Source organism: Pseudoliparis swirei, chromosome 17 (assembly GCF_029220125.1).
Source record: "Pseudoliparis swirei isolate HS2019 ecotype Mariana Trench chromosome 17, NWPU_hadal_v1, whole genome shotgun sequence".
In the NCBI taxonomy this organism is placed as follows: domain Eukaryota; kingdom Metazoa; phylum Chordata; class Actinopteri; order Perciformes; family Liparidae; genus Pseudoliparis; species Pseudoliparis swirei.
In genome coordinates this window covers 18620140-18631868 of record NC_079404.1, presented here as the reverse complement: position 1 = coordinate 18631868, position 11729 = coordinate 18620140, and the positions used below count along the sequence as shown (strand labels likewise).

Here is an 11729-nt window from a genome sequence, read left to right as displayed (position 1 = left end):
GACAGGAGGCCTCACACACATTCACTCCCTATGACATGGACATTTGGTCAGGACAATGTTTTAAGTTGCTCTTTCGAAAAAAAAACGAAAAAAACATACGAAGACTAGGGTATAATTTAGACAACAAAAGAAAAAAAGATGAAAGAATACATGGGGATACATAAAGGTTCACACCAAGCTACGAAGTCAGGACTGTAATGTCCATATTAATGGTTAATAGCCCTTGGCAAGAGTAAATGCAATTTGGGGGTTGCTACATGAAAACATTTAATTGATAAATCAGATTCTTTGTTTGCAAATAGCTTGAATGTTGTCAAGATCAGAGCATCCTATAATAAAAAGGTGTTTTCACTCACATGCAAAAGACACATTCATTCAACAGCTTACCTGCTATTTCAGAACCATAGCAAATAATTAACACTGTTACATTTAACCTATATATATATATATACACACACATATATATATATGAAAGAGAGAGAGAGAGAGCATGTATATACAGCCTCCTCACCAATGTAAAACATTGTAACCTGTAGTGTTTTCAATATATAGGATGAGATTCAAATGTTTTGCTTTGCCAACTTACGATCAATCTATCAAACCGACTTATTATGACAATTTGTATTCTTAAAAAGCTGCTCCCAAAGCTTTGTGAGATGAGACGGCCAGCGACATGAAAACAGAGTATGACTGCCCCCTGCTGGGCGATCTGGTCTACACTCCGTGAACGGGGAGGGAGGAACATTTACACACGTGTATACACATTCAAGTACAAGTATGTCCACATATCAATGTGCTTCAGTCACTCCATTGTGTTGTACCCTCTCAGCCTCGTGAGTCTGTTTCCCTCACGGACTCCATGACGCCCACAGAGGCGGAGAAGAGCGGGAGAGTATCTCTCATCAGCAGCAAGACCATATCAATAAACATAAACACATATGATTAAGGGGACACTCCTCTCGCGAGGCTGTTTTTTCTGTCACTATCACACGCGATGTGTAATCAAGTGTGTCGGCAAACACTGATCCTGATGGACTCCTACTAGAAGCCTCTTAGAAGCTGCTCCTTTTAAACAGCTGTTCACCGAGATCCTGTTTTCAATAATGAGATAAGATAAGAGCAGGAGGACCAAAGTCCACCTGGACACAGCCAGACAGCCAGAGAGGCTCACTCAGCTGAATGCTCGGAGACCAAAGGGGATTCGTCATATTAATATAAGCGTGTTTATGTTTTATTATTTGCAGAGTTTGAAGATGAAATAAGGATTCGTGACGCATTTTAAAGGGTGAGAAGAGTTCATGAGTCTATCGCTTTTTTCTTTCTGCTTGTATTCGAACAAAAGTGCATATAAAACGGTGTTTTATCAGCGGCTAAGCTGATGTAGCCTTTGTGTTATGGCGCTTTTTCGATGTATGACGATACTTTTTAACCTTAAAAATGTCTTCAACGAAAAATAAGATATACTATTTACTGTGTATAGCCTTAATATTATAAACATTAAGATGAATGTGTAACTATTGATAAAGAGCATTGGAAATGGTGCTTCCGTTTGGCGAAAAACAGAGAAGTCCATCAATAAAACAGACTTAAAAAATACACATTAAAAAGGAAAACACGTTATGAATGAGTAGCATTGAGAGAAACCTCATGAATACACCTACAACCAAAAAAACAGGGGCTGTTTTTGCTGATAAAGGGTGTAGATTTAGTCTTGAATATATATTACAATTATGTTGAAATAGTTTTAGAGATCACCTGTGATTAGTTATAGCACAGCTGCAGTGACTGGTGAGGACTAGACAGCTAATGGTTAACCCAGGTGTTTATCACGTTCTTTGCAGGACATATTGATTCCCTCATTTGTAAGGATTCATGTGAACTTCTCTTTTCCCTTCACAGCAGCATCTGCACAGAATGACAGCATGTCTCTAGGCAAAAGGTAATCCATTTGGCTTTTTCTACATGCATCATATCTCCTTTAATATTTCGGGTATCCTGGGAAACACAAATGATAAAGCCAACTGTCTAATCGTTATAGCCGCAGTTCACTAGTGTTTGTTTTTGTGACAGCAAATATGTAAACCTGTCATACAACCTGGCATCCAAACAAAGTAACCTCGGGAAGCAGAGTGAAAGAAAGAGTTAAAGCACAAGCTGGTTTTGAATTTGTCTTCGTTTTTTTTTTTAACTGAGTACTATTTACTTTAAGTAAAACTACTCAGCCAACAATACATTCACAGCGGTGTCATTGTTGTTATGTGATGTGTACACTACGTCCCCTCGTGTACAGTTCAGGGAGGTGGAGGAGAGGATGGTGTGCCTCGGTGTTGACGACCCTTTCATCAAACCGTGTGCTGAAGGCCCTCCTTCCCACCCTGTGCCTGGCGCTGGTGTTGGTGTACGGCCTCGCCGACAAGCTCAGGAACTTTGTGGCCAGCGTCTTCATCCCACAGTACCACTTCCCTTACGCAGTGGCGCTCTGCTTTGCCCAGGTTGGTGAGCGATGTCTGGCTGGTTTCTAAGGATTATTTACATTTTATTCCCAATTAATCAATCAAATATTGGGCCACTCTTTGTTTAACCATCTGCACCTGCGTGTTTTAATAATTATATTAAAGGCAACACTGCACGCTATGGCTCACCTGCTGTTGAGTATTGTATACACAGAGTGATGCGTGTCAAGGCCGGGTATTTGATCTGACTACGATTACAAACAAAGTATGCTACTTCTACTACTACTATACTAAAAAAATAAATAATAATAATGCTAATAATGTGTCATTTATTAACAATGTGTTAAAGAAAAATCATAATTCTTCGATTGGATTGTTAATCATTGGGGCAATGAAGGGTCAGCTGCAGGCCATGTGTATTTATGTGTGTGTGTGTGTAGGTGTGTGTGTGTGTGGTTTGAAGGACGCATCATGTGGTAGTGGTGGTGGCGGTCAGTGCCAGAAAGGGTTCAGTGTTGATTAACAGATCAGACCCGAGATGTTTAAGCAAACATCTGCTCCAAGGGGCCGAGACGTAAATGTGGCCCCATCCAAAGGTTGAAACTAGCTGAAGACTTAGTGAATGAGTCACGTCAGTGTTCACACTGAGCTTCACTGTAAACATACATTAAGGGTGCATTTGAGGTCAATGCTGTGCTTTAAAAAAAAAAGTATATTATTTGTATAAATAAATAAATAGATAAATGATAAGTAATAATAGTGAATCAAATAAAAAAGAAAATAATGATGACATAGTCAGTAAAAGAGGGTGTGGATGCTTATGACCCCTTTACCTTTGCATGGTGTAGCTATAGAGGGTCAACACAGCCACATACACCTGTGATTTATGAGTTATTATCCAGGCCTTCAGGGTCTGTAAAGACTGGATGGCACTAATCCATGGGTTAAATTGTATTTACTACACGGTCAGTGAATCACAGGAGTTGGACATACTATATATTATTTTACATTACGGATATTTGCTCCTCACCTATCTGTTTATGTTTGATTATGAAACATACATTATTATTATCATCAATCAAACAGATTTTTCCGATTTATTGATTGATTAATTAGGCTTTAAAAATGTAAGTCCAGATGTATAGCTGATGGTTTGTCAAAAAAGGAAAAAAAACATTCAATTCAGAGTTATAGAAATGGGGCCTGCAAATGTTTGCCATAATTCTCTTAATAAATTACATATGGTTTATTTAGCCTATCACCAAAAATAAATAAATAAAAGAGAAGACACAAAATAAACACATTATTTGTTTGCATCGTAAAAGCCTGAACGTTTGATACGAGTTGTGATGATTCTGGGGCCTTTATCTGGAGAAATCTTAGTTTCATTAATCGATACAGATTTCACTCTGCCTAACGCTCCCAGCAGTCTGCTCAAATATATAAAAAAATATTGTCAAACTTCTATTTCGCAGCCTCATTTCATCAGTTAAATACTTCTGCCTTCTATTTGAGATGTTAGTGCTTTGTGGTTTGCATAGATACTGTAACTCTATATATTTACATAATCTCTTCCAGGTTCTGGTCTCCATCTCAGCCTTAACTCTCCTCCATGTCCTGAATGTGGTGCCTCTGAGGCGTTACTCCAGGTCCCTGGGGGAGAAGATGCTGGTGCCTTCCATCTGTAGCAGCATCCATGCTGTGCTGGCCATGTGGGCCAAGGCCAACAGCTCCGACATCGGCCTGTTCCCTCTCCTCCTGCCTCTGTTGCCCTTGGCAACTCTGGGTTTCAGTCTCTCTCAGAAGCTGGCATCCTCTCCATCCCTCCACATCTCGGCTCCGATTTCCATCCTGGGCGGGACATCTTTTGTCGTCTCCGGTAAAAAGTCGAGATGTTATTTCGAGTGGGAACTGAAGGTTCTTCGCCTCTATTTAACCGTCTCTCTCTTCCTCATTGCAGCCTCCCAGGGTCTCTCCGGCGTTGGGCTTCTGGAGTACATGTATGCCCCTCTGGCTTTAATCCTCCACAGTCTGTCTCTGACTTTCCTGGCCAAAGCGTCCGAGGCCGAGCGCCGCCGCCGCCCCCCCGAGGCCCAAGCCTCCATCTTCGACATCTACTACACCCAGCTGGTCAACCAGAGCTGCGTGCTGGGCCTCCTGTGGCTGCTGCACCCGCAGAGTCCCTGGCTGGTGTTGAGTCACAGCAACTGGCAAAGCCTGCTCTTCCACGGATACCTGCTCGCTATTCTGCTGCTGGGTACGCTGCTGGACCTCCTGGTCGGCGTGTCGGCTCTGTGCGTCTCACCGTTTGCTGCTGCGCTGCTGCACTCGGCGAGGCAGCTGGCGCAGCCGCTCCTCCAGCTGTTGTAGTGTCACTCAAAAGGGGACCGATGGACGAGCACAGTGTCATTGTGTTCTCTGGGGACGAGCCCGCACGTCCTCTGGCGTTCGTGCCACGACGTCACGTTTGGAGACGTCTGTGTTGTAGTTGTGTGACATTGTTTACGTTTTACTTTCTGCAGGTATTTTAAGCTCAACCATGTTTTGTTGCCTAATACCAGAAGCAATGTGCACCAGGAAGTGACGCAAAAGGTGTCTGACAAAGTGTCAGAATGAGACGAGATGGAATGAGAAGTAGTACATCGTGGCGTTTCCTCCGTTCACGATAACACAACCTGGACTAATGAGAGTGAACACAATGGAATATTGGATACGCAGAACCGGTCAAGGATGTACTTTCTCAAAACATCATTGCAATACTTTTACAATATGTACTCAATATGCTCTTTATACATGTATCTATATACTATGGTGTCACTTCTGCTGCTGCGTGTACTACTGTGCGATAACTTTGAGGACTTTTGTAGTGAAATATTTTCACAGATGAGATGTCAGAGGACTGAGACGACAGTACAGGAGGCATATCAACAAAGATCGCCCGTTCCAGTTAGTTAAAGAACATTTGGGACTTATTTAAAATAATGATAGACAGACTGTGGACTTAATGGGAGAGCAGCCGCTCCCACATCAGTAGCACGAGTCCAACAACACACGTTTTCTTTTAGAGCCGACTTAATATTAACTAGCATCTTTTTTTTAATGTCTATTCACAAACAACTGAAGTAGCTATTTTTTTTAACATCTTTGATAAGTTTGTGTAAGAGTGGACACAGATGTTTGGTCCTGACTGTACATGACATTATTTACTAAACAGTATTTAAGAATAACATATTTAAACTCTGATGTTTACCCTTGAATGATTCTGACGAATGAGAACGGACGAGGATGAGCAACGTGTGTATTTGTACTGGAGATTGTTGAGCATGTTTAACGCGTTCCCTTAAGTGTTAAACATATTTAAGATTCTTGACTCCATTAATGTTTAACTAGGTGTGTAGACGTCGTTGCCCTTGCATGAATCTGACTGGTAATGTTGGTCAGATGAGAAGGGAAAGAGTTCATTCTCTTGGAGTCTTCTTTAAGTTACCATTAATTTAAGAAGATGCATTTTTATTTTAAACCAAATACCTTCCTCAAACTGCATTCTATTTAAATATATAAATATATATAATTATAAATATATATAATATGTTAGAATATATATATACCTGCAAACTCATGAGGGGTGAAAAAGGTGACAAACATTTTAAGAAAAAAGGTCCTCTGAATAATTCAATGATCGGGCCCTAATAATAGCAATAACAACTTTACATTATCATTATATATAATATGGTTAAAGTCATTCATGAACCAACTTCCTTTTTTTTTTACTTGTGTGCTCTGCTAAGCGTTGAGCCTGTTCCATAATTCTGTTCGATAATTCTGTTCCATGAGCCTGTTCCTTCGACGTGTCCCATCAAATATGTTTTATTGCGAAGATCACATCGCATGTTCTCCGTGTCTCACACCAATCTCAAACGCCGGCCGTCCAATTTACACCCCCCCCCTACCCCAAAACAAAAACTCTTCCGATCTACACTTTTCACGTGGATTACCTATTTTGATTTTAAAACGCCGAATTTCGCCAAAAGGTGACAAGTTTGCAGGTATGTATATAACATATGCTAATAAAGAATCTATACATTTAATAAACTGAAATGACTTTATTTCCAAAAATATTTATTGTTTAAGTCGTGTTAAAAACAAACTAACCATTGATTTCTTAGGCATTTTTCATCTTTATCTTATGACACAAAGATGAGGAGAGACTGGAAATTGAAAGAGGGTTGACATGCAACTCAAGTCCCACCTCTGGTATAGAACTGGAGACGTGTAGGTTAAATGGCATGCTCGGTTCCCCAAATTAATCTCCAACTAAACTGTAAACAAGACTGTCAGAGACTAAGTTCGATTAAGGAACGTGAATTAAAACTCCACGTGAAGATTCGTTGCAAAACCGACAAACAATCGGAATTTATACTCCAACCAAAACTGAAGATGAATACATATTTTCACGCTGCCATGAACATGTCGCAGTCATACATCCTTAAAACATTGTAACTGTAAACTACATACAAAATATTTTTTTGCTCTTGTTTTATGATGTAGGAAACGCACACAACTGGTTGTTCATTCATAAATAATGCAGTTTTGCAGCGCACACACTCCAAGTGAGAAACAAAACCATTTGTTTTCAATAAAAGCTCTACAGGACATCTTCGACATCCATGAGTGCCTTGTATTGTCCATGTGAATGAAGGCAAACCGCTTTGAGGGACGCCTCGTCCACTGCTGGCGCTCACCCTGGCTCTGGTCCTTTATGAGCGGTCGGAGTTGGGTGGTAGGTGGATACCAAGACTCTGCAGCAGGTTAGAAGCCGGTCCGGCCAGACCCGACTGGCAGCTGAGAGACTCCAGCAGGTTTGCGACCAGATTCAGGTCGACGTCCAGAGGCTGGATCTCCTCCTCCGTCTCCTCCCCCTGCTCCTCCTCCTCTCCATGGAGAGGAGCAGAAGCATGAGGGGAGCCATTGCCATTCTGCAGAAAGGACACATATAGTTCCATAACTACATTCAGGATGATACACATGAATTATATCACAGATCTTTTGAAAAATAATTATATTCCAAGATTAAAGCTGAACATATGTGGATATGAAATTATATAATTTACCGTCTGATTGAAGCTTTGTCCTATATTAGTGCTCATCAGCTCCTGATCCATTTGGTCCATGTATATCCTGAGACCGTTCAAAGATTCTGTCCCGTTCATCTCTGTGTGACCTTCTTTCTCTTCCTCCTGCTCATCGCCCTCATCACCATCTTCTTCCTCTTCATCATCATCATCATCAAGATCATCCGAATCTAGTTCTTCTTCTTTGCTTCCTACTAAATAAAAACAGACACAAGATGTGGAAACTGTCTGCTAGTTATTTTTACATCTCGTTACGCATCTTTCAGAACTTCAACATACCTAGTAGTCTGTCCAGTGCGTTGGCCATGGAGTCAGGCTCAAAACTAAAAGGCTGAGCTGAACTGCTCCTAGAATAAAAAATAAAAAAAACTATGAACTGGAACACTTCTGGTGGGACGATGCATTTTGAATACATTAGCTAGACAGGCTACAGTATGCATGTTATAACATCTGGAGCCCAGATGGACCATGAAGAGATAACAATGCACGTGTAGCATCCATTGACTATTCCCGACATGTGCGTGGGTATGTTTTCTGTCCATAACCTCAAAATCCATCTGGTGTACTGGCCAGAGAGTCGGACTCACCAGGGAAGTTCAGCACCCTCATGCGACGACATGGCGTTGAGGAAGTTCTTCATCCCTTGACTGACTGCTACCAGGCTGAAACCGGCCTCCTCTTCCTTCTTGTCATCCTCCGTCTCCTTCCCCCTCTCCTCTGCACCCCCGACCTTCTGTGAGTTCTGGCTGCCATCATGAGCTCTCCCTCCACTCCTCTCTTGTAACATGTGCTCCAAATCCTGAGTTGTGATATCCAACCAGCTTTCACCTGGAGATGTACACAAAGAAAACATAATCATGGGAAATGCTCTAAAGTGAGAGAGAATAGAGAGTGGAGGATGCATACCAAAAGGACAGACACTTCAAAGGAGGCAGAACATCCCAGGTGGCAGAGATAACGGCCATATCCTTTCTAGCAATGTTATAGAAGCTCTACTTTAGTAAGATAGTAAAGTGGTACAATCTCCACAAGCAAACATTACCCAACATACTGAATAAGTAGGTCAACCGCTTCTATGGTCAGACAATTTGATACTTAGAAAAATGCGCTCTTAAAGGATGCATCTACAAATATTGTACAAATTATTTCCGATTTAGGAGTTTCAAAATTCAAAAGACAGATGTACTCACTGTCCTCTTGGGGGAGCAGTGACTCTCGTTTCTTCAGCTCCTCCAAGTTGATCGGACTGCATCTGTGCAGCAGCTGGAGAACCTCCTCCCCCGGGGACAAAGCACTGAGACACAAAACGTAGATTCAGGCACACTCTTGCATCACAATTGAGGCATATTCACTGTGTCCATACAGGTGCATGCACAGCCATGGCCCTCACCTTGACTTTGAGGCGACACACTGTTTGAAGAAGTTTTCCGCAGATCTGGTTAGTTCCCTGTAATGAGCCGAACCTTCCAGTTCTTCCTGCATTTGACAACAACAAAGTTATCTTTCCACAGATTGAAAAATGTATATTACATTTGTGCTTTTATGCCCAACCTAATATTGCAGGAGAGTGTTAAGGTAGCTACTCTTCCTCTTGGCTTCAACATAAAAAAAAGTGCCACTAACCCGGAAGTAGCTGTTTCTTCTCAGACTGTCCATGAAGCCTTTCCACTGAGGGTTACAACTGACGGGGGCATCGGGCTCTGATGATGGCAGCCTGCACTTCGAGCACAGGATCTCAAAGCCATGGGCCTGGGTGTGAAATGATGGAGAAACAGACATAAAATTCAGGGCCACCTTGCTTACTATCAAATTAATACATTTATGAACCAAAAAGACACAGACTAACAAGGAACAACAGCTGATGGCTCACCAGTTTCATGCCGAGCTCATGGGACTTGTACTGGGGATGAGAGGGAGGAGGCAGGGTGAAGCCGCTCCTTCTGTCTGGAGAGAACTGTTGCTGCTGCAGCTGGGCGTACAGGCAACGGGTGAATGTCACCTGGAAATGCAGACAGTGCACGGTTACAGCTTGTATAAAGGTTATGAAGGCAGTCAATTAAAGCTGAATACACGGATTCAAAAATGAAAACACAAACTGTGATTACAGTAAACAACATAGAAGCAGTAACTTGAAATAATTCTTTTCTTTGTAAAAAAACACTGTGATCATGAATCTTTAAGTCTGTGTACCGAGGCGAGGACTCTTGTGTCAGGAGGGAAGGTCTTGAAACTGCGACACGCCTGCAGATCTACTGGATCCCGCAGGTAGAACGCCGACACTGCAGGGGCGACCAGGTCTGGTCGCTGTGCCAACACCGTGGCGATACCTGAAGGTATGAAGCAGTGGGCACGATGGAGGCCAGTTTCAATCTTCTTTGGGTACCTAAGCGGAGAGTAGATACTGATTTTTGTGTGTGATGCATTTACAGTACCTGGTGATGCCTTTTGCATGTATTAATTAATCAACGGACAAAAAATATTCATAAGCCATCTCTATGCTAATGCAGGTATTTAATCATGTTTGTACTAAAGAGGTTTCAAACACTGATTATGCAGCTCGAAAATTAGATTCTGACTTTTTGCTTTTTTACTGTAAAAATAGGTCATGAAGATTGTGGATACATACTGGAAAGCATATAAACTTGTCAATGGCGTTGAATTTGCAACACATTTGTGTCTCGAAAATAGAGTTTAACACAGGGAGCCATCCTCTCACCCAGCTAATCGCTTCCTCAGGGCTGAACAGATCTTGGGGCTCGCCTGACAGTCCCCTGGGTGGGTGGAGAGCAGGACTATAGCCTGTGCCACACTTGGAACCACATCTTTAGAGAACCCCACTGGACTGGATTTGGAGGGACAAGGCAGAATATGTAACTCTCCCCTATAGAGGAAGACCTGCAAAGAGAATTAGTGAAACAATTAAAAGGTTACACTTCAGGTAAACACAGATACGTTCTGCATGTTTTGTTGCGTTATCTACAAATGTAATTACTTTACGCTAATGTTAATCATGCATTTACAAAGCAGACCAATGGGTTTCACGCCAAGGTTCCAAATAACCCAAAACCACCAAGATAACTTAAAACCAAGATGAGCCATCACTCCTCATATTTAAGGTATGTGCAGGGAGATGGTTTGTACTTAAAAGGCTACGAGTAAAATACTTTGAAAGATCTCATGTGTTCGACTCACCCTGTTTTCACTGGTGTCTGGACTCAGCCACTTGGGAAGATAATCTGCTGCTTCAATCAGAAGAAACTCTCCATCGTTGTCCTCAACACTTCACACACAAACACAACATGGAATTGTGAAGCAGAGGATCAAACAACAACTAAAACAGATCTCTGATTATGCACTGTCATATGACAATGAAATCATTTGATATGTATTCTTTATTTTAAAGAGATTAACTCAGAGCATATTTAGTCTCACCTGGCTACAAGCTCTGGGAAGGCCTCTGTGATTTGTTGCAAGAGATAAACAACAAACCACTCGTCCTCCACATTGTCCCCAAACTGAGTGCTACCTCCAATGTGAGCAGGTACACCACCTGACAATGCAACAGATGGATGGTATCATTGTGGGAGTCAATATTGGAATGAATTCATCTCTGAGGTGCTGACAACACAATACCTTTCTCAGGATGATACTTGAGGTTGAATGACTGATGCTGCCAGATGTATTGCATCAGGAGTGAGGCAACCTTCGCCAAAATCTCCTCTACTAGATGTGAGATGTGTTCCGAAGTTGCACGGCCTGTCTGCATCCAGAAGAGTTTGTACTGAACCATGTCTTCCTGAATCACCCTCCTCTGCAGGCCGTCCATTGTCGTGTTTCAATGACTGACCCCCCAAAAAGTAGGAGAGAAGTATTCACGTTTAGTAAATCCGACGTTTAGTTAACAGCTAACCACACGATTTATCACAGCACAATCTCTTTTACGTCTTACCTTGTTTTGTTTTTAAATGTGAAAAGGTAGGCCGGAGAGATTTAAATGTGGGAGAGAAACTAAATGTGTCTTATTTCTCCGGAAGTTGCTTGCACGCCGTCTGTCACTGTTTAGGTCCGACTGTGAACTCCACTCGACTTCCACAAACGCGTGACGAATATTAGTTCCTACACTTTATATTAACTTATTTCCGCT

At 41.9% G+C, this 11729-nt stretch overlaps 2 protein-coding genes across 5 annotated transcripts; one reads left to right on the top strand and one right to left on the bottom strand.

Moving 5' to 3' along the window:
• Positions 1 to 1176: 1176 nt before the first annotated feature.
• On the top strand, positions 1177 to 5693 carry si:ch211-248a14.8 (uncharacterized). 3 transcript variants are annotated; one of them, XM_056434985.1, is made up of 5 exons: positions 1177 to 1285; positions 1900 to 1939; positions 2291 to 2492; positions 4032 to 4332; positions 4414 to 5693. In XM_056434985.1, the coding sequence occupies exons 2-5, from the start codon at positions 1923 to 1925 to the stop codon at positions 4821 to 4823; spliced, it is 930 nt and encodes a 309-aa protein (XP_056290960.1). In that variant the 5' UTR covers positions 1177 to 1285; positions 1900 to 1922; the 3' UTR covers positions 4824 to 5693. The 3 variants fall into 3 exon arrangements, with proteins under 3 accessions (XP_056290960.1, XP_056290959.1, XP_056290958.1); XM_056434984.1 differs by having other exon boundaries at positions 1903 to 1939; positions 4032 to 5693; XM_056434983.1 differs by having other exon boundaries at positions 4032 to 5693.
• Positions 5694 to 6551: 858 nt separating this feature from the next.
• Positions 6552 to 11618, bottom strand: ecd (ecdysoneless homolog (Drosophila)). 2 transcript variants are annotated; one of them, XM_056434971.1, is made up of 14 exons: positions 11535 to 11618; positions 11219 to 11427; positions 11018 to 11135; positions 10778 to 10865; positions 10302 to 10480; positions 9776 to 9968; positions 9456 to 9584; positions 9209 to 9334; positions 8976 to 9061; positions 8776 to 8879; positions 8173 to 8413; positions 7865 to 7932; positions 7565 to 7779; positions 6552 to 7429 (listed from the first exon to the last, which is right to left on the bottom strand). In XM_056434971.1, exons 2-14 carry the CDS (start codon positions 11409 to 11411, stop codon positions 7211 to 7213), a joined length of 1959 nt encoding a protein of 652 aa, XP_056290946.1. In that variant the 5' UTR covers positions 11412 to 11427; positions 11535 to 11618; the 3' UTR covers positions 6552 to 7210. The 2 variants fall into 2 exon arrangements, with proteins under 2 accessions (XP_056290946.1, XP_056290947.1); XM_056434972.1 differs by having other exon boundaries at positions 7565 to 7776.
• Positions 11619 to 11729: the final 111 nt, after the last annotated feature.

Excerpts from the sequence above, each read along its gene's own strand:
- si:ch211-248a14.8 (XM_056434984.1), top strand. Across the intron at positions 2,493-4,031 it reads TGGCGCTCTGCTTTGCCCAG|GTTCTGGTCTCCATCTCAGC; the intron begins GTTGGTGAGCGA and ends AATCTCTTCCAG.
- ecd (XM_056434971.1), bottom strand. The coding sequence starts at position 11,411 with ATGGACGGCCTGCAGAGGAGGGTGATTCAGGAAGACATGGTTCAGTAC. Across the intron at positions 11,136-11,218 it reads CAAGTATCATCCTGAGAAAG|GTGGTGTACCTGCTCACATT; the intron begins GTATTGTGTTGT and ends TTGCATTGTCAG. Across the intron at positions 9,062-9,208 it reads GAAGAAACAGCTACTTCCGG|GAAGAACTGGAAGGTTCGGC; the intron begins GTTAGTGGCACT and ends TGTCAAATGCAG.